Raw genomic sequence first — 23,125 nt, 5'->3', positions numbered from 1 at the left:
ATTTGATATAGACGTTTGAGACGCCTTTTATTTACATGCAGAAAATGAAATTTGACACCTATTTTTTGTAAGACAATATGATGCCACCTGCATACGTCATGTTTAACGAACCGTGTCTAAGTCGCATGGGTTTTGTTGACAAATGAGTATTTTTTGTTACCTTTGAAGATGCATATCCCTTTTCATACAGGATGACTGGTGACTGATAAGTTGGGCTAAAATTTTGGCAGTATGTACCGTACATTTTTAAAACAAAAATGGAAGAAAATCATTCGTTCTTTTGATAGTTTGTTTTCATATCTAACAACTAGTTTTATTTTCAATTTCTTACTGTGTACAAAGTAAAAATATAATAATTTGCCGTTAACAATTTTGTTGTATTGTCCATATATATTTATTAGGGTTGGCTTGGGGCCACATCGTCTCCACAGAAGTTAGCAAAGAGCGATATAGTGATATGGTATTCCAAATAATTTGCATTCGATTTGAAAGCCTTATTGCGTTTGGCGAAATTGTAGGATAGCTTATTGCTTCGTAAACAATGTCTATTCATTTTGAATTTTTTTACCCCATGCGTAGCTTATAATATTTTTTGTTCTTCCTAGAAAAATTGCTGCCAAAATTTTCACGTTTGCTTTTATGATGTCATAAGTTGATCTCCTCTTTAGCACAACACACACACAATTTTATTCTCTGTAACGTAATATTTGCTCGTCCATTCTCCATTAAACACATGACGTTCAATAGCAATTTTTAGTTTTCTTTCAGGAGTGTGTAAGGGTATACTAATTTTTAAAATTCGTAAATTAACCTTAAAGAGTTGGTTTGCCACTGTTTTGTACACGTTTGTTTCAAAAGCTTTACACAATTTTCACAATTCAAATTTCTCAAAATCTGCGCACATATTTTGGAGATATAGCAAACTTTCAACATTTTATTTCGTATTAGTAGCAAAATGTAATAATATCAGTTCAAGTGGTCTTTTCAAATTTTTTATGAGGTTTTACGTTTAAGAATTAATGGAAAATCAGTGCGATAACATCGTAATTGAATACCGCGAGTAAAATTTAATGCGCTATATCGGATGTAGGTGTTACATTTATTAGTTGAAAAAATAGGTAAATTCAATCAGGATTGCAAAGTATATTAGACTGTAATTACATATGAGAAACATTATTTATTTGAGTTTTTACTGAATTTGAGTCTGAGAAGTATAATTCATACTTGACGGATTGTAATTAAAGTTTGTGAGAATTCTTTATCTTACGCTTAAACTTTGCCAAGATTCGAACAGTGTAACGATAGCAGCCATACCGGTGGCAATAATGTAACGAACCTTGTTATAAGGTCTGATTTCATGTTCATATATGTAACCCCACAGTTCCGTAGATATACCTCAACAAACAATACACCGCAAGCGATCATTATGTTTACGGTCACTCTCGGTTTCAATTTCATAACCTATGGCGCCTTTGAACTTTCTCGAATCACTTGTTCCCGTCACGTTGGAGCAATAACATTAACCACCTATCATGTGATTGATTATTGTTGTCAATGTAGTACAGTTTTATTTTCGATTGCCTGTTATTACGTCACAATAGATATACGATGTCACAATTGAAAATCCAGATTTCAACATAAGCATGAAGTCTGATGTGAAGTAAGGATAAGAAAGAAAAATAAAAGATGTAGGGACGAGGAATCATTTAAAATTGTGTGAATATCTGTTCAATTGGAAACATTTCTGTTTGTGACAAAACAACACTTCATTCCAACTTTTTATTAGACCCTGCTTTCAAAGATGAGTGATTTTAGATACAACTCCGTCGAATAAAGACCACCTTAGAGAGAATTAGCAAATCTGTGAGTCAGATATAGGAAATTACAATTCATTCACATGATTTATGGCAAAACAATCAAATACTAAAAACAAAAGAGCACGCGTGGGTGCCGATTATCAGTCGTCCGTTACATTTCGAGCATCTTTTAACTTTCGATAAATTTTTCTCCCACTTTGCGAATGATTCATCTCCAACTATGTGTTGTGATGTAATCTGACCAATTAGGTGATGACAGCTTTAAATGTGATACAAATATTGATGTATAAATCTGAGAACAGGCGCTTAAAGGGAATGAAAACATCTTCCTATTTGAAAACTTATTTACCTAAAATCCAAAGTTTAATTATGACGTCCCATTTTAGGTGGACCACACTTGGATGTTTAGAAAATTAACAAATATTCCTCAATTTTCTTACTAATTTCAATTAAATCGTTTTATATCAATGTGGTGCCGTATAAAGCAGATAATAAATTTTTAATGAATAGTTACTTAAAGGTTTGGTTTTATATAATAACAGCGAATCTTCACCCTTACGCAACAGGGTAATTCTCTGAGTCAACATGAGTGTCATGAAGGGGTCAAAATGAGAGGAAATCATGCTTGTCTGAACGGTACACATGCCCAATCTTTTAATTTAGTAGTTCATTTACGATAATACATGCGAAACTTTGTAAGCAAGTAATATTTATTAAAATTTTTCTGTACCTGTATAATGTGGTTCTTTCAGTGCCATCAAATCCTATATACTCGCATGTAATCGAGGTATTTTTACTCAGCAAATAATCACCGGAAAAGCAGCATTTTTATTATACATTATGATTCTATACGAAATATAAATTAGATTGACATTGGAAAAAATGTTTTTGTTGAACGATTTGCCAATATGTCAATAAAATACAAATAAAAAACAAACGTGGTTTACTTATTATGACTCTTAAATAACGAAATTAGGACAAAATTTTTCATTTACCAAACACTTTTATTCAGGATTTGGGCAATCAAAGCGTGTTTGTATAAAGCTTCAAGTTACCTCATGATGCATTCTTGCTTCTTTGAAGCTAAGTTGATGTTCGAAGCTGTTTTAAAACTACAAAAACAACACGAGCTATCTATAAAGCGGTAACTTGTAACGTATACTCCTCAGTAATCAGGTAATTCAATTATCGCCATTTTTTTAACATATGTATAAACACTTATTATAATTGACAAAGTGCGTTAGTAACGGTAGTACAAGTAGTATATATTTAAACAGTTATTAGAGCTGTAAGTTGGAGTTTTGTTTTTGAAACATCCTTAAAAACTTACTAATAAAAAAAATAGGTTGTATTTGTGTTTTTGTCATTTTTCTGGCATTTTATGCGCATAATAGTAACGAATTATCAGTGTACACTACGTCCAAAGTTAGTGATCTCTGAAGACTTGATGATGATTTCGATACTAAAGCAGAACGAGTTCGTTTTCTTGCTACTTCCGAGTGTTTGCTTCTGCGTATAGCTTTGATCAGAATAAAAGTCAGGAAAACTTGTAATAACGTATTCATAAAGTCCATTACAAATATTGCATTCATATTTCGGACTTATATATTCTTACATACGATTTTTTGAATACACATAAAGAATTCTTTAACAACTTAACCTTGAACTTCCTGTCTTAACTGTTTCCGAAATTTTTCCCATTTAAGACCACCTTGAAAAAATAAAACTTGAACCAACTCTTGACAATAGAAGCGGCGTTGTATTTCGACAAATTTAACCCATTCTGATTTTCCCACGGATTGATAAGACGCTCAAACAACCATTCACGATTCCTCCGCATTTGAAGTGTAACTATACCGCAAGCTATTGTTTACAAGTTAGATGGGGACCAGATTGATTTCTTTTGTTTTGCGAATGCCGGTCTACTTAGAGGCCAACTCAATTTTGTTTATTTTGAGGACCTGAACACGATATCACATCTGTACAATTTTGGTGCGATTTTATGTTGCAGCTATAAAATGTCTCTGCGGTAAATTGAAGCCAAACAAATCTTGATAGCTGAGACGTTAAAATTAGTTTGGATTCAGAAAAACTGTTCTGTTTGCTTCAACGATACTTTATTTTGATTACATGATTTTAATCTGAAACTATTGCCTTTGATCCCGGAAGTTAACCTCAATAGAAACAGATACCGGTGGGAAGGCATAAATTCCAAGGTTTAATCAACATTTTTAACAGAACTATTTCCCACGAATTTGTTTGGTTGCCAATTAAATATAGTATTTAACATTTGACTTATTTTATTTTTTTCAATTTTTTTTTTGATAAAAATTCCGCGAAAATTAAGAGTCCCGGATAAAAGTTTCCCCAAATTTCGATTTGCAACTGTGTAAATGCAAAAATGAATTCATAATTGAAACAACATCTAACGCACAAAATCAATATGAATTTTATTTGACATGTTTTGACATTATTGAAGGATTGATGAAACCCGAGCCTGCCTCAACAAACGCTGGGCCTGGTCTGGGTGGGTGGAGAGAGAAACGACCAAAAATTAAAATTTTATAATAGAAAATGAACTTGTCTTTTGTTTAATACCTTTTAACTGAATGCAAAACACGATTGAAGTAACTTGAGTCCTGCGTATATATATATATACAATAAACATGCTGACATATACATGATTATAATTTTAATGGTTAAATTACTAAAATACATCTAGAAATATCGTGGGCCCAATGCGGCGGACAGAGTTACAGTGATCTAAATACTGGCTCCGGATAAAACCAAGTGTACCAGAAGCAAAGCAAACATCTTTTAATATGGTATTCTCTTTTATTATATCCACGTATAAAAATGATAAAAAAAATTATGAATGAAGTCATAATGCATGAATATGCTACAATAACAAAATATGAAGATAAAACAAAACACGAATCTGCAATTGAAAGATTTTAAACTCTAGGAATTATTCCACGATTATCACTATTTCTGAAGGATTGTAAACTATGAATTGCTAATAAATTGGGCCAATAACGGGCTTCCGCTACAGTCCAAGGGTCGACAAACTACATGTCAAAAAAGGAAGCACTAACTCTCATGAAAGAATATTCATTTTTCTACTGAGTACCAATAATAGATTCTACAGTGAAATTAGTCGGATGCAATTTTGTGCCGACTGGCGATGATGCTATCGGAGATTGAGCGTCGACGTTAGAAGAAAATAAAGAACTAGGCAACATTAAATTTTGATGTTGAAAATATAGAGGACTTTTCTGATCAAGGAGTCGACTATTTTGATATGCTGATATGAGAAATTGCATTCGTTGAATTTGTTTTAATTGAGTATCGAGAGCCAAGAAATTGGGAACTGGGGTAAATTCAAATGGACTAGAGAAAGGAACTTTCGGAATTGTTGAATTCATCGAATGAAACATATTATACAAAGGATTGGTAAAATTTCCGACTTCATTGTTAGTTTGGAGTGGTAGCTTGTCCCATGGATAACAAGGCCGCTTCTCTTGTGGTGAAACCCGGCATGTAGATTTTCTTTTACGTGAAAGCCATGGGTATTGTTTTGAGTCAGGTACGTCATCTTCAGAAGAAAAATCAGGCGTGGTGCGATGCGTATCAGCAATGACGTCACGTTGCCTTGGTGAAATATTCGGGTTTGTGAGGGAATGGTTCTCCTCGACGCCTAAAGGCACTCTACTCAAATGACCCAATCTCTCTGGTAGAACAACTTTGGGAGAAGTCACTCTGGAATTATTTGGTATAGATTGCCCACAATAACGAGTAAACACGTTTGCACTGGGTTTCGGCGCGTAAAATGTAGGTCGAAAATAATTTGCACTCTCTTGCATATGTTGTAGACTTTCATCAGCAAATGTTTTACGTTTTCGCATTCGTTCTGTTAACGGTGGAAAATGGTCTGGATTCAAAGCAAGTCCAGTCTCTAGAAGGTAAAAGTAAATAATTGGCAAACAGAAAATAGCTGATTTATATAATAATAGAATTTTGAAGTTGAAGTGAACACAAACGGAATTGTACAACGGAATTGAAAATCTTTAATTACCTAATCTACTCTGACCATAAATGCGATGCTATAGGGTAATTGTTCACTTTTGAAAACTCATCTTCCACTGATGTACAAAATAAAATCCTACCGTCAAGAAATCCCTTTGCGGACAATCGAGCATTTCTCAATGCTCTGCTACGTATTTTCAAAGATTCTGCTGCTGCTCTGTTCATTGCATCACGCGATTGTTTTCTCGTAATATCATTGGTGATGTCACAATCTGGATTCAACAAACTTCCGCCCTTTTTCAACTCAGCAGCTTGTTGTCGTCTGAGTGCAACCTGGATAAAAACATCAATGAGAAGGTCTTGCGACTGTCTGAAACTCAAACCAACAATTTTCAGAGTTTTATCTTAAGTAACATCGACATAGAATTATTTGACGCATGGCTTTATACATTGCAAAGCTACTTCATATAGCAATTTCGGTATAGATTGTCATTATTTTTTTCTGAATATTGACACCAATGTCTTCCGCCATTTTGTAATATTTGTTTATAAACATTATGATACCAGTTTTTCTGGTACTGTAATATGAAAACCTTTCAACCTAAATTACAACTTTCGAATAAAATATGGGATTCGGCGCATTTGATATGTGATTTTTCTCAGTCATGGAACACACAGATTTTTCTAGCTTCCAACAGAACACAGTCGGATATATTATATTTTACCTGAGCAGCCATTATTCTTTGTCTTTCCACAACCAACAGACAGTTTGAACACTGGCAATCTCTCCATCTACAATGCCTTTTGTGTCCCTTTAGGGCGCTCACGACTCCGTGGTTACGACACCGAGCACATTTTGGGGTCCTGAGCGGCTTTTGAGGTCCCATGTTTGGCGACGAAAGATCATCTTGTTCTGGTGATGAATCGAGGGCTGTATTCGCGAATTCTTCGTTGTCATTTGCCATTTGTTCTGTATTCAAGTTTATTGAATAATGATAAATATTAGAACTGAAAATAAAATAATATATTGTATTATTCACACTTAAAAATACAGGGTGAAATTGGCGACTAGACTAGTATGATAATATACTACCAATGATAGTTGTTCTACTGAAAACAATATTACCCGCGTTGATATTTGATGGATAAATATACGAGTGATCTAATTTGTCTCTATAAGTACGATTGGACTAAGAAATACACGCTTTGTCAATTTAACTTCGATTACTACCTTACTACGTGAAATTAATTAAGAAAAAAAACTGAGAACAAAAATATAATTTTTTTAATCGTTTATTCTAAAAATAAATTCGACCTTAAGAGACATTTATTCTAAAATCTTACTTTTGTTCTTCGTTATCTACGGCTTCTAGTATTAAAATTGATATCCAGTTGTAGAGTTTGATCGAATATTAATTTCTATTTTTGAGATTGCTATTATTCAATCTTGTCGACTTAACCGCATATTAATGAAATTCATTAAATCATTTAACAACATTGTTCGACAGCATCGAAATCTCAACAACAAATAAAAAATATCTTAAAACCGAATATATGCCCAAAACAATAGCCAGCGTATTATCCAAGGTTTCAGCTTCAACTGCGTGGCTATAAATGTTCGAATCTGGAAAAACCCAGTGATGCGTCGATGTTTTTTCCGGATTTTGTGCTAAAACGAGAGATTAGAAAATGGATCTCATTTTCTAAATTTTACGCCATTTTATTTGAAAAATGCTATTTTAAAAACACGTGACACTATCCATAGACGAAAATGTGGCAGAAAAGGTTTTATTTAATTTTAGCAAAAACTCTTAAAGAGGGGGTTCGGGATGAATTTTTATTTATTCATATGCTTTTATTTTTAAATTTTTTATCAAAATATTTTTACTTTAATCTTTTTCGGGGACTGTCTGTGTTAGCCAAGTGAATATACTTCTTGTCCATAAGCTTCCGTCCCTTTACACAACTTGATGTAAAGTAGGCGAAAAAAATTGTTTACCTCCATATTGGTACACATACTTGTGGAGCGCCTGAATTATTATCAAAATACTGAAATGAACGACGTGTGCAATATTGACAAAAGAGCTCGGCGTCTAGCATTATTGTCTTTCATAAATTCTCCATGCCGATACCTACGTCTTTACACATTTTCAATTACTAATTTATTTTTTATATAAAACTCCTGAGCGAAATAAACTATCCTTGAATGTACAAGAGACTCCCTATCCCAAAACGTGGCGCTCTTGATATGTTTACAAATATCTGTTGATCACTATAAATATAACACTACGGTGAAAGAACTTTTTACATAATTATTCAGGGCGAGATATTTTTTTACATATCAATCCTCAAAAATATGAGCTTCTATAAATTCAAATGGACTCCCTTGAATTTCCTAGCTTTCGGTATTTTATTAGTGAATATATCGCACCATGTTATCCAAGCGTTATATATGTGATACCAATGCCCCGTACTTGACTAAATTCTCATTATGTATAAATTTCAAATAAAAGTTTTTTTCGAGTGAATATTTACAACAATTGAAGAAAATGTATAACCAACCTAACGTTGCGTCACATTACTTTTACCCTAATGGCATAAAATGATCACTGGATAGGAAATTATTCATAGAATTACTGGTAATAGTCGCAAATTTCGTGGGTACTGAATATTTAAATTGCAGTGGAAATCGACCTGTGCTTTGATCAAAAGAGATGAGGAGGTGGCGGCACTTTGAAATTTTTGTAATGTAAGATTTACAGGTATTAATTCAAAACCTAGGGTATTAATGGTTATATGTAAAAATGATTCTGAATATCAAATAGAGGTTGATCATCATCGATAAATAACTTTTTGTTAGTCTTTTTTGCTGCCATATATGGAAATTTTAGGATTTTTTTTATTAAATTGTGATTCAAGAAGAAACAACAGAATTGTTTCTTAATTTATTCACATTCAGCTCACCATGGGCCCAACAACAAGTCTCTACAGAAGCAAAATCATTTTTGACACACTGTTTTTGTAAAATGCAATAAGCTAGGATTTTCATTTGTTCTCGGGTAAAAGAAAGTCAATAAGGCGGATTGTCATATGACAGACCAAGATTCTTCCCGGTTACCAGTCTTCATTAATCATGAAAATATTATGGAGATACCTCATTTGTTGATGGCTTCTCGTACTTGAACCCGGATAATGTAGTGAAGATCTGACCTTCCAGTTATATGTACGCCACTCTGCGGAGGCGGGCAATGCGATGGCAATCGCGATCCTAACGATTTTGACGCAATGCTTCAACCACCGAAGCACGATATTTCAAATCGTCTACTACGATGAATCTGCTATGTCACATTTAAACGACTTGCGGTCCGTCATTGTATACTGTCATTGTAACGATTATGTATTTACAAAAGATTTATTCACTAAAGCAAAAACGAAAAAATGTCATAAAAATAGTGGATATGCAAAAGTAAACGCTTCTCGGCCTAGAATGCACCAATAATGTTTATACGCAAAAGCCATTGTTTTATTTCATTGAAATATACAATCTTGCTATTATGCTTTATAAAGGCAGGATGTGATTTTTATGAAGTATTCATGTCATTGTTCCTAACAAAGCTAAAAAACAACCATAGTTCTGTAACAATGCAACAGTTTGTTACTTATCTATTTTAATCGGTTAGTATGTTGATAGGTATTTGTCTGTCTGTCTGTTAGATGCTCGCAATATCTCACGAAAACGAGATTGAATCTGCTCCAGATTTTGCATGTGCATTCATCATATGTCGGACCAGAAGCCTATTGATTTTGGATGAATTATGTCGTATAATTAGCGAGTTATTAATTAATTAGTGATGAGACATAAGGTGTCACTATGAAGTAAGAGCGCTGTTTTAGGGGATTCCCTAACTTTCGATCGATAAGTCTTCGGTCTCTGACCGATATTCTCGTTTTGAATTTTATTACAAGACACCAGACCAGATGATAAGAGTTTTTTAAATTAGGAGTAAGGGATGAATATGACCTCAAACTTGTTATATAAAACGCAACAAAAATAATATAACCGACCTTATTGTTGAATAATTGAATTTATTCAAAAAGAACGGTGTTAGCCGTTGGTTGATAGTTCAATTTGAAATTCCACAAAAACAAACTATACCTGAGTTATAAATTGACGTTCCGGCATTCATTCGGAACACAAATAATTTAAAATAAAAAATCTTCGAATCATCATCTTATCGATGAATATAAATTTCTAGTTTTCTGTAATGGTATTTACAATATGGCGTAATCGCGAAACGAAACCGTATTACACTGAAACTCTATAACTTTACCACCCAGCGCGATATAAAATGTAAAAAATACGCCAAGAATATTTAGAAAAACTTGGTTCGTTATTAAGTATAGTCCAGAGATAAGCAATGAACAGTAGGCATATCGAAGCACAAACTCTCTTCAGCATGACGCCTTTATTAGTTTATTTTTTGCGTTTCTTTTTTTCTGAACGCCTATCTCTTATGTTGCACCGTAGATATCTGATACAATGCATTAAATTTTATTAACGGTATTTGGTTCTGATGTTATCACAAGTATTTTCCATTAATTCGTATCATATGATAGGCTACACTGCTGCTTACATGAAAACTATTAAAATAATTGAAAGTAGACAGACAGCTGCTGATGACATAAAAAATCATGTTAATACCAGCACAAGGGAGCGTTCTTCATTCACAGGGGCTCACTTGCGATGCAATACAGTCTCAGCCCAATAAGACTTAATCTAAAATATGAAATCTTTATAGTTCTATTCTCTTCTGAAGAACATAGAATTTTGAATGAGCATATATATTTTAAATTTAATTGAGTTCTCAATAACTATTAGATCAAGACGCAGGGTAATATTTTCAAGATTGAGTAGCAAGTTTCCAAATTTGAAAAAAAAAATTGAAATACCAATTAAAAATGACTTCAAACGGTAAATATTATGGCCACTATATGGTGTAATAGTTTTCTTTGAAATATATCAGTGTGGGACTGGTCTTCAGATAATTATATAGCCGCATTTCATTAATACATCCCTTGTTTAATATACAAAATTATACAACTGTTGTTTGATAACTTTGCCAATTTCATTTACACATCCCTACCTCCAGCTAACATTAGTATATAACAGCCACGATTCATGCGTTTTGTCACAGAATAATATTAACAAACATAATGTAGTCATTGCGGAAACTATTACTTTGAATTTCAGTGTGTTTTGACGCAAATGAATCATTGTAAATCAATACGACATTTATACTCTCTATCACCACCTTGAGTATAAAGTTTGATTGTGCTAATAAAATACGGATATAATTTTGTAACGAACGTTAGGATAGCAAAGATGTTTTTTTCAGCGGCATTAAACTCGTGATTTCCAATTTTATTTCCCATTTTACAGGTATTTTGTACACTTCATACTCTTTTTAAAATCACATGTCTTAGAACAGGGGTTCTCAAACTTTCATCCAAAAACTTTCAGGAATTGTGGCCTCCATTTCTTCAATAAAAATACCTAGTTTTGTTTTAAAGCGTCACGATCAATTATTTTATCATATTTACCTGTCGTGGCGTAAGATAATTTAATATTTGTCCCCTATGATGTTTATAGAACAAAAAAATCACAAAGCACCAGAACAATTCAGTTAAACTAACTGTCAATTGAATTCTATTACGCTTACATATTCATATGGGCTTGGAGTAATTATATATACACAGGGTTTTAAAAAAACAATTTATAAGATTCGGTTTTTGTGTTCTAAAAAATTCTGATCCAATATCCGAAAAGAAAACGAAATGCAAAAGAAAGGTCCAGTATCATAAATACATGTGGGTGGTTCTCATTGACATTGAGTGAATGAATGAAATCAACTCAAAAGTGATGATTATTTGTTTTTATTTAAATTAAATGTCGACTTTACTTGTCACTAAACACACGCTTGGGTCGTGCAATAGTAACAGATTTCATAATATTTCAAAGAAATGGGGGAGATTCATCATGACGTCATTATATATTTTACGAATTTCCATATAACGCATAGTTGTTCGAATTATAAAGTCACAAATATTCAATTTTAAAATGCCCAATCCCCCCTCCTCCACTCAGCGATATCCTGTGTACGCTACAGACTAAGCGAGAGGCAGGATTCGCCCATCCTGCTGGAGAGATAAGGTTGAGTGATGTAATATCGGAAAATTGATCTCGCCTTGTACTTGTTTTCGACTGTGTATGGAAAACAATACAAATGTTGCAGGTGCTGGCATTTTCTTTTACTGAATTGAAGTACATTTCGACAGACTTTAACTATATTTAAAAGTTTAGTACTCATACATTTACATGAATGTGGCAAGTTCTGAATTTATAATATAGTAAATTTTATATATGTACCATACTGTCGTTCTTTACTAACCTTGCGAAAATCAGGCGGATGAACGATAAGTCATTAACCACGAAATCAAAATATATGAGGATTGGTGGCTTAGTGTATAGCGTATAGGCTTAGTTATAAAAATCAAGCATATCATCACGATAGATATAAATAAATCACGCAATTGTCTGGGCCCAAAATCCCACAATTTTAGGAGGAAATCCCAAATATAAGCATACTTTCATACCTTTAACGCAATTTCATGATCACAATAACGAAATTAATTTAGAATTTGATATTGAATTTGGCGATGTAAAATAGGCGTGGCTTATTTTGACAAAAATATTGATGTCAATGTTGATAAGGTTTTCCATATAAATAAAAAACAAGCGTTGTTTATCATAACATTAACAACAGTGAAAAATAAAAAAAGTTTCTAAACATTTCTTAGTCATTATAATTTCTGGCACAGACTTATTGTTCACAATACTGCTGATTTTACCAAGCATCATCATTTTTCTATACATAGGCTACATTTTTTTCTCAATTGGGTAACTTATATCATTTAATATTGTACTAACAGTAAAAACAAGACATTTTTTTATATATTTTAGTCAAGTATACAAATGTTGTCGATATTTCATATTAAAGTCGCAGGATAACATCTGTTTATTATAATTTATCGATCGATAATCGGGCAGCGCCCAAGGTCTCGAAAAGGTAACAAATAGACTTTATGAATTGTTGAGTTGATCATTTCTTATTTTGTTCTGGCATTTTTGTCCTACTAAGTTTAGATAGGTATCACTACTATTAGGCGTTTTATATAAAAGAAATATTGTATTCTAGTTTATGACTAGATATTAGTCGGTATTAATGGCCATATTCGCAGTGTTATTCGAATACTAAAATGTCCTGTCGCTGTCCTGATTATCTTGTCAATGGCGTTAGGAAAGGCGTTCCTCGTTAGCAATGCCAAATTCTGGTCATTTTCCTATCCATTATTTTCCGGTGATTTTTTAATAATTTTTCAATAGGACGGGTTAACTTACGCGTTGATCCTTCCGAGCGATAGTAACTCGGATATATATAAGACACAATCTACTGGGCCTTTCTTGTGATATTGGCTTTTTTATTGTTGTATTACATACCATCATTAGGAATTAGTTGTACATCACAAAATATTCCATGTGAATAGAAATAAAATATAGAGTAAGAGGAAATGTAATTCCACGCACTACTGATCAACAAATACCCTTGATATATTTGCATTTTATATCTTATTTGCATTGTTGCAAAATATATTTGTTGGAATGACCGAAACCCAGCAATTTAAAGTTTTATGAACGAATATTTGATGAATCGAATGGCCATGAAGCTCAAATATAAGTATATATTTAAAATTAAAAAATGAACTTTAAAATTGTCTCGCGTCTTCGAAGGATAATGTTCTATATGCGCTTGTATATTTCTCTGATACATTTTTTCTAATGCGTAGCACAGTTTTATCTGATAGAGACTGTACTTCGCGATTCAGTTGATTATTTGATCTTTAGCTGCAAGGAAGGATTTTTATTATTACATTAAATCAAGAATGTGCTGGTATATATGTATTGTTCTAAACCTTATAGCTTTTATTGGACTGGGACAGGCACGATTTTTACCTGATTTTTTCTATTGGCCAGGTGAGTTGTTTATTACACATCATTTCGATACATTTGTAACTAAAATACGAAAATGCTAAGTTTGTGAATTGTCTATTCGCAAGCACGATTTTCAACCTTGCTCCATACGTATACAAGTTTGAGTCGGAAATCTAAGTTAATACAGCGATAACAATTTTTTTTTATGGAAAAACAAATAAAGTTACAGAACGGTAATAATTCTGAAAACTGTTGATTTCCCAAACAATTATGTCAGTCTGATTTCAATTTGTTTTCTTTATATATTTTGTTTAAAAATGGGAACATATGATATGATTTTATGTCTGCAATCACAAATTGCATTAGTTGGTTGTATAATATTGGAATATCACTAAATAGGTTACCATCATTGCCTTTCTTGTTAATTATGCAAAACATGCGACAAAGTGTGATCCTAAATTTTTAGCTATAGCTATTTTAGCTATGGCTAGCTTTTGTCTATAGACAAAAAGCATGCTGATATATTAACAACTGTGATTGTAATACAACCTTTGACAAGCTAATTCGGTTTTTTTGTTTAAAGGAGTTTGTCCACCGCATGCACCTAGAACGAATTGTTATCCAAACCCATGCCTTGTGCACAGATGTCCATTACGACCTGATGTAATATGCGAACCAAATTATTGTGGAGGGTGTAGACCGGACTTCTTTGACGAATCGGGAAGAAAAATTCCATTAGAGAAATGCTTCGATTTTTGTAAGTGTATTTTAGAATACGTTGTAAGTTTATTAATTGAAAGTGTAACAAATCCATGATAATCATTATAAATTTTCTATTAATTCTGTATTTTATGAGGAATGTTTAATAACTCTTTAATAACTGTTTTGATAGCATGCAAGCATCAAATTCCATCCGCAATCTGTCCAGAGTTGATAAAAAAAGATTTCAGATGTGAACAACACCCAGATGCTATTTTCATTGAACCAATGGAATGTAGTTCCTGTGGCATATTTTTCAAATTCGGCAGACGTTTGCTCACTCATGAATGTCGAAAAAGAGATGTTGATGGCTGTGGGTAACTACATTATCAAATCATGATGTTTCGATATACTCATACCTAAATATTATCGCATAAATCTCATAAACAAGCCATCGGATTAATCAATTGATACCATCAAAATATTTAACAAGATAGTTATTTAAAATACCACTAGATCACTTAGGGTCATTTTTAGCAACAGTTAATGTAATCGTTGTGTCAAGGACAGGTGTTTGCTCAAGGCTAATTGTTGTAACAAGTATGTCACAACATGCCAATCAATTTGATCAAAAACAAGCGATGGTGGGAGATGCATAAATGTCGGAACTAGGAAATTTGAAATATAAATATGCCACGTACTCAAAAAGTTATAATCTCAAGTTAGTAGTTTTCACACGAATGAAGAATGTGCGCAGTAAGTAATTCATATGAGCCACAAAAAAAACTAGGCCACTATTTATATGTGCAAAGAGTGTCTATTCTAGAACGTTTTTAAATATAGGCATGTTATGGAGTGGTAAATATTTCAGTTCCGTGTTAGAATTTCAACATGAGTAAACCGCCGTTATAATTGTCGATATTCAGACCGCAACAAATTCAAAAGAAAACCAATTCTAATGTCCGCCCGAATGAGTATGATTGTCACTTATTGGTTGTTGATCCGTTAGATGAGCGATTTCCAGTTTAGTATAATTTTCCCAGTACTGGCAACTGGTAATATTTTTAATAGGAATATGGCGATTGAACTTTTTCTATGCTGAGATACGCTTTCATACCAACCCTCCAGCGTTTATTTAATAAGATGAAATCTAGTTCATCTAAAAAACTTTATTTTTATTTTGATTTAAAGATGATTATCTGTTTCAACAGCGAAATGCCAAGGATCTAAAAAGCCTTGCGCTGAAGACCCATGCAAAAAAGCTACATGCAATACTACAAGTGATACATTGATTTGTGTGCCAGATTATTGCGAATGTACTCATAAATTTGTAAATGAGTTTGATCAACCAATAGCATGCGGAAACCCGATTTATAAACCCGAAGGTAAGATTATAAATATAAGACTGATGAATGAATGGTACACTTCGTTAAAAAATAAACGAGATACTTGGATAAATTTCTTATATTATGAGACGCTTGCGGGCGTAGACTGCTGATGAGTATATTATCCTATTTACATTTTAGCCCAGCCCGAGATAATTTAGCTCCTTTTCATGCTATTGTTGCGTACGGTTTTTACCTTGCGAAACAATCTTGGCAACTTGGAATCCTTAGTTTTGAAGCTGTCGCTAAAATTAGCGATTCCGATGTCTCGTCGAACTACCGGGTATCACAGTAAAGTATCACAAATGATAGAATAATGTACAAAATTTCTGGCCAACGGCCTGATGCGATTCCACGCAAGGAAGGCGATATAACGATATCATTTCTCTCATGTTTAGAGTTGTTCCTTATACTTCATTTGAGTGATTATAAAGGAATATTTTCGAAAAGTACTAAGTTTTATTGGTTGTTCAAAAGTTGAAAAAATGAATCTGTATATTTTATTTGTTTCCTCTATTACATTTTGAAGGCTTTGAGTGGCAGTGTCTCCCAAAATTCTCAGTTTTTCTCACAGTCTCGGATAGATCAAAATAAAAGATATGCTGTGAGATTGGACGGCTTTTTTCGTCTATTTCAAGTTTCCCGTTATGGTTTTGGTGAGATTTTTGATTAGATACGCCAAACGGATTGTTACAAAAATAGCTCCCTCATGTTTCTATAAAAACAAAATTTGCTGATAAATCGAATTGTCCTGTCACGCTCCTATTTTTGCCCGCGCCCGCATAAAACAGTTACATAAACTCGCCAAAATGACAGCAAAAATATGAATATTTATCATACATCAGATGGTTTTACAGGAAATATATGCGTTGTGATCTTGTTAAGGTGATGTTTGACTCCGTTATATTTTTTACTTACTTCAAAATTTGAATATTACGTACACCACAGCTGACAATTGCGCAAACTAACGACGTGTACCGCCACGTTTGCACTGGTTTTAATTATAATTTAAATGTCCCTTAACAATTTATTATGTGGTTGAATTTAATATTTCCAACGAAATCTTAACCAGCTGCCAGCTAGGCTGTCACCAACGTGATGGCTATTGGGCCTTGAAACTTTTTCCATTTTACTATTTGGGCCTCACTTAATCAAAAAAAAACTTTACCGATCACTGGTCTAACATGTGCTCGGCAAATATTGTCTTACTACAAGCTACTGTGTATATTAGTAAACAGATCTTCATTTATTCAGAAGTGAAATGCCCACATGGATCAATGCATAGCAGATCATCCAGATGCAAAATACCCGATACTTGTTCAAGAATATGCAAATCTGACCCTGAAGCAATTTGCATCCATGAATGTGGGAGTTGTAAACCGAGCTACTTGGACCGAAGAGGGAATAGAATCAACACAGAAAACTGCTTGTGACGTACACAATACAGATTTTCTCATTCAACGCAATAAGCCACAACGGCAATAACTGGATGTAAATAAACTGTAATCTTGCCCAATTTTAATACACGAGACTTTTTTTTGATTGAATGGAATTTAAAACGGTGGGTGTATTACGATAACAAAGAAGTCGTAGAAAGATAGCAACTAAGAGCCCGATTTACCTGATCGATACTAGTTTGATGAGGGAGATATTCATTAAATAATAAGATAAAATTTGTTAAGAGATGGGCCGTCTCACCTTATTCAATGAGTCATTTTACAATTTTATGGACCCTGTCAATTCGTTTTTAGGGCGTTAAGATTTAGGTTTCGTATGGCCACAGGGTACAGTTTAAGTACAAAGGACTATGCAAAGTCACCAGCACCACACAAAACAAAATATATACAACTTTAGTTGGGATTGAAAGTGCTCCACTGCTTTTACCGGTATATTAGTATTAGCTAAGTAGTTAATAATATGTCACATTTATCGGAAATGTGATCAAAGGGTGTAGATACCAGATGAAACAATTATCAGACCATCTTCTAATTGATCATAAGTACCGTAATTCTGTTCCCAACTTGTTCTCCGTGAAGTTAATTTCAGAAAATAATTGTTCGCACACATACGTTCCACCAAACACTGATGTGATTTCATATTCAGTTAAATATTTCGCTCAACAAGAGAGCTGTGCTCAAATATATGGACACGTAGCGCCACCCAGTGGCAATAATTTTGATGACGTCATAGCGAGAGAAAAAAGTAATAGCCTTCTGGAGAAAAATTTTATCTTTAACCACTGAAAATTTCAAAGCAATTGGTCCAGTATTCGAAGAGAAAAGCGACTTTTTAAAAACGTGTCAAAGAACAACAACAACATAATATTGAAACGATCGTTATGTCCACTACGTGTCCAACAAGAGAGCTATGCTCAAATATATGGACACGTAGCGCCACCCAATGGCAATAATTTTGATGACGTCATAGCAAAAAAAAAAGTAATAGCCTTCTGGAGAAAAATTTTATCTTTAACCACTGAAAATTTCAAAGCAATTGGTCCAGTATTCGAAGAGAAAAGCGACTTTTTAAAAACGTGTCAAAGAACAAGAACAACAACAACATAATATTGAAACGATCGTTATGTCCACTACGTGTCCAAAAACAACAAAATTTTGAAACGATCGTTATGGCCACTAAACGTGTCCAATAACGTAATTTTCATAGAAATCAAGTGGTAGTGCAGTGAAGTATGAAATTCACTTCCGCAACTGCGTATTATATATATTGGAATAGGTGGAAAGACCGGGGTCACACCTTTTCATAAGCGGGTTTAATTGACATGTATAAGAACAAGCTCGTGTTCTGATCTGTAATTCAGTTATCACTGAGTAATATATTATGAATGATAATCAGAATAAATAATCGATATATTTATGGCTGTATGGTTGCAAACATTGGCTCATTTTTATTGTTTTACTATCAGCCAGTTTTTAGTCGTTATTTTTGTATAAATTACCCCTAAAACGATCATCGATTTTCTTATTTATATTCGTAACAATGACCAAAGTGAACAATGGCGTGACAATCACAATTTGTGCAGACGCTCAGACATACATTCAAGCATAATTGCACTGCAGATGATGGCTGTAAACGTTGCCTCCTTTCCGTGGTGTTGCGTGTTATTTGTAAATTTTCAAAATGTTCCCAATAAATAGTTGTGAATCAAATACCTTAATTGTCGTTATGTTTTCCGAGGAGCTTTAGTTTATTCGGAATAGTCAGAAATGAGTCTCGCAAACGCTGCGATAAACTAGGCTAAAATTATATATCGTAACTGAAAGCAGCACATATAGGCCGCGAGACGAGAACCTTTATCTTTCAGTTTCGTAGCGCACATAAGGGAACTACCTGAAAATAATTTTGAAATGCTCCTTAGAAATTTAGTAACAAATAATACTTTGTCCCCTTTTTTACGTTTTACGAAAAAGACGCATTTACTACAAGGAACATGTGTTATTGTCTGTCCTATATGCTCTGCTCTTCCGATAACTGTGGCTAATGAACGCAGACTTCTGCATGACGTAACAATTCAAACTTGATCAGCTGTAGGCGTTCGGATGAATCCAAGATGTATTGCTCGCTTTTGCGTTGAGTTGAGTAGCCTTTCCATCGTCTTTTTTAGTTATTAGATAAGATAGATATTCTAACACGGTGTTAAAAGGAAGGCTAGGCCTAGGTTCCTCAGAAAGATATGTCACAAACAACTATATTTTCATGCTTGTATTGAAGGTTTATGATTAATTTAATGACGATTCTTGAGTATACAGAAGACTTATACTACTATATAGGCTACAACATATTTGATTCAGAAAATAATGATCGTTTGTGTAATGCACGTTTGTGAGAAAGAGGGGAAGGTAACCAATTTGACTGATGTTAGTTGGTCTAAACCAGCGGTCGGCAACTTTTCGAACGCAGAGTGCCAATTTATGAATAATAAGCAACTTCGCGTGCTAAACATTTTCATGTGTTTGGTTTGCATAGTCAACTACCTGATTTTATTTGTGAGCGGATGAAAGACAAATTTATTTTATTAATTTCATTGGATAACGTCTAATATAGTCAAAAGATGCTCTTAATGAGATCCTTAACCACGGAATCGAAATTTGTCGTCCAGTTTTTTTTTGAAAGATCTGATATCTAATTTAAGTCTTCTAAGAGAGGCCATCAGACTGATTTCATAAGCCTAATTTTTTGTTTTAGCCGAAAGGTTAAAACAACAATTAGGCTACCAAACATCAATAGACAGGCCAAATCAGCCCCTGTAGTAACCTACAACGCTAACGGTAATTCGACGTGTATGAAAATTAGCCTATACGAGAGATTCCGGCATACGGCATCTCTCCTTCGCCGGGGTCGGTAACCTACGGGTCGCGGAGTAAAATAATCCGGCCCGCGCTGTTTCACTGAATTATAGTAACAAAACAGCTGTTTTGGCGATTATACTCTTCAGTCTTCACGTAACAGAATTTATTCTGAGACACGTGTAGACTAAATTATATAATAATCTAACAAGTATATAACTCACAATTACTGTACTCGTTAAATCGTAAATAAATGATCCTATAATTTTACAAATGGCTACAAACCGCAGAATAGCTGATGCTAAGTGCATAGGGTTCAATGACGCAGAAAATATTCAAATGCAATTTTTCGAGATGCAATGCAATGAAAAAATAAATCTATATTCTATTCGAGAGATGTATCACCGCTATTGCTTTTTATAAAAAGTATCTTCTTGCAGGAAAACTCGATCCAAACTTGACAAACCATGCGAAAACATTCACATCGATGTTTGGAAGTACATATGCATGCGAACAATTATTTTCGAAAATGAATATTACAAAGAACAGCTGAGAACTCGGATTAGAAAATGTTTTATCTGGGCTTCATCCAGTGTCCCATTTAGAAAATGGTTCGCATTTAGTGATGTCGAAAACGTATCAAGCTTTATGCTTTACAAAAAGTGTCACATTAAATGTTCCACTAGTGTTCCGCGAAGTTGCAGCAAGTAGGCTACTTCTATCTCCAATAGACGTAACATTGGAGGCACACACTACGTAATGGAAAGTGAAGGACATAGAACAGTAAAATCGATTTGTTGATTCAGATACACATCATTCAAATTAAGAAACAATAAAACATTTTTAATAAATGCAATATGTAAAATATTCAATCATATTTTAGGTATGTTTAACACAATTCTGTTAGTTTTCGTGGTGCATTTGACAACTCGCCATGACGAACAGCTACATTACACCGTTTTCCTTTATCAATTTTACCCCCTTCCATTTTTTGGTGTTCCGCAAGGCGAGATAAAAAGTGTAAGTGTTCCGTGGCCGAAAAAGTTTGGGAAACGCTGCTCTAGTACATGAGATAAAATGCATGAGAAGTAGTATAAGTATAAGTTTATTTCGACTCCATAATCAGCAATAGACGATAAAAAAAATAGATAAAAACAAAAGTAAAAGTAACTGATTATAGAATCGGGAAAGCGAACAAAACCTAGAGTAAGGTTTGAAACGTACAGATTTTAGATGGAAAGGTATTGATAAAAGAAGTAGTACGTGTTCGCTCACCCAAAAGTAAAAAAAAAACTAATTAAGGCACGCACGCACACACACACACACAATCATCGAGACATGATACTGTCGGAAGCGAAAAAAGCGAGACTTAAAAGTAAAAAGGAATGAAAATATACAAACAAATATAAAAAATGAATAAATTCTTTTGCCACACCAAATTAATAATTTTATGAGGATTGCCAAATTGGATACCGAATTAGTCAACAAGAGTAATGTATTGTGGATAGAAAAGTATTCCTCAAAAGATATCGTCAAGCTGATTATAATTGGAGTCACCTAATGCCAAATTGCCCAATCAGAATTGCCAAGTTGGAAGTATGAAGAGGTGGGCTAGACCTGCTTCACTCATCAAATAGAAGCCACAACAAGCCAAATAACGTCCAAATTATTTTAAATACTATTAATCAATAACAGTACCGGTAATCATAATTAAAATTAATTAGGGCGGTATGATACAGAGGTAGGAAAATTGGTTAAGGGAATATATATGGTGTTTAAGGTTCAAGTATATAGGCAAGTAACTTTAATTGAGGTTGTTGATCACTGCGGTCAGTTCAAATTCATCACGGATGATTCATCAGTCTGCAAGTTTTGTTGATGTATACACCTTTCATGTTGACATAGATAGCATTTAAATTGATCATCATGACGTCCTGAAAAACGAAAAATATATCTGCGAATACAATATTCAATGATTGCAAATGAGGAATCAATAGAAAACTACCCTACACCTTTGAGTGGAAGTTGTTGAATTGTGTAAATATTGATTAATATTAATTAAATATCATTAGACTGCTAGTTGAAAGACCCGAGAAAGAAGAGATTGTGGTTGGGACACAAGAGAAATTGTTCACAAACCATGCAAAAACCTTTCAATGTCGGTCAAACCACACACATGTATGCCATTATCTTCATTAGTCATTAACATCACACTAACCCTTACACATTTGCATGCTATACACAGCATAAATTCGACCAAGGATAAAAACTTTGTACACACGCAGGACACAGCATATAGTACTACAGCAAGTTAAAATGTAGGGGAGAATCCAAATATACCTCGACTGGTCACCTAATTACAATATTAGGTACAGGAGTTAAATTATACCGTCTACAACCCTCACAATAAATCACACCACCCAAACAGAAAACAAAGTTCACGCATGTGGAATATCAGAAACCCAACATTGAAAAAAAAAAAGGAAACATGCGCATGCAGATATCAGAATGTGAACAGCCATATTAAGGAAAATCTTATGCTATAGAACAAAATAAATGGCCAACTAGAATGCAAACAGATGGAGAGAGTTCAACTGCTTGTTCAAAATTAATTAGTGATCTCAGAAACAATAACAATAGGGGAGAATCCAAATATACCTCGACTGGTCACCTAATTACAATATTAGGTACAGGAGTTTAATTCTACTGTCTACAACCCTCACAAAGAACCACACCACCCAAATACTGAAATAGAAAACAAAGTTCACGCATGTGGAATATCAGACACCCAACATTGAAAGAAAAGGAAACATGCACATGCAGATATCAGAATGTGAACAGCCA

The 23,125-nt window shown here is 33.7% G+C and overlaps 2 protein-coding genes across 3 annotated transcripts; one reads left to right on the top strand and one right to left on the bottom strand.

The window, feature by feature from the left end:
* Nucleotides 1-4,668: 4,668 nt before the first annotated feature.
* LOC120348561 (uncharacterized) lies at nt 4,669-7,421 on the bottom strand. Of its 2 annotated transcripts, XM_039418720.2 has the most exons (4): nt 7,188-7,421; nt 6,569-6,813; nt 5,984-6,176; nt 4,669-5,772 (listed from the first exon to the last, which is right to left on the bottom strand). In XM_039418720.2, the coding sequence occupies exons 2-4, from the start codon at nt 6,806-6,808 to the stop codon at nt 4,937-4,939; spliced, it is 1,269 nt and encodes a 422-aa protein (XP_039274654.2). In that variant the 5' UTR covers nt 6,809-6,813; nt 7,188-7,421; the 3' UTR covers nt 4,669-4,936. The 2 variants fall into 2 exon arrangements, with proteins under 2 accessions (XP_039274654.2, XP_077971166.1); XM_078115040.1 differs by lacking the exon at nt 7,188-7,421 and having other exon boundaries at nt 6,569-6,843.
* A 6,401-nt stretch (nt 7,422-13,822) lies between these two features.
* On the top strand, nt 13,823-17,843 carry LOC120340793 (uncharacterized). The gene is made up of 5 exons (XM_078111367.1): nt 13,823-13,935; nt 14,477-14,650; nt 14,786-14,965; nt 15,804-15,977; nt 17,232-17,843. The coding sequence occupies exons 1-5, from the start codon at nt 13,845-13,847 to the stop codon at nt 17,408-17,410; spliced, it is 798 nt and encodes a 265-aa protein (XP_077967493.1). The 5' UTR covers nt 13,823-13,844; the 3' UTR covers nt 17,411-17,843.
* Nucleotides 17,844-23,125: the final 5,282 nt, after the last annotated feature.

The sequence above is a fragment of the Styela clava genome, chromosome 1 (assembly GCF_964204865.1).
Source record: "Styela clava chromosome 1, kaStyClav1.hap1.2, whole genome shotgun sequence".
Taxonomy (NCBI): domain Eukaryota; kingdom Metazoa; phylum Chordata; class Ascidiacea; order Stolidobranchia; family Styelidae; genus Styela; species Styela clava.
This window is presented reverse-complemented; position numbering and strand designations above follow the sequence as displayed.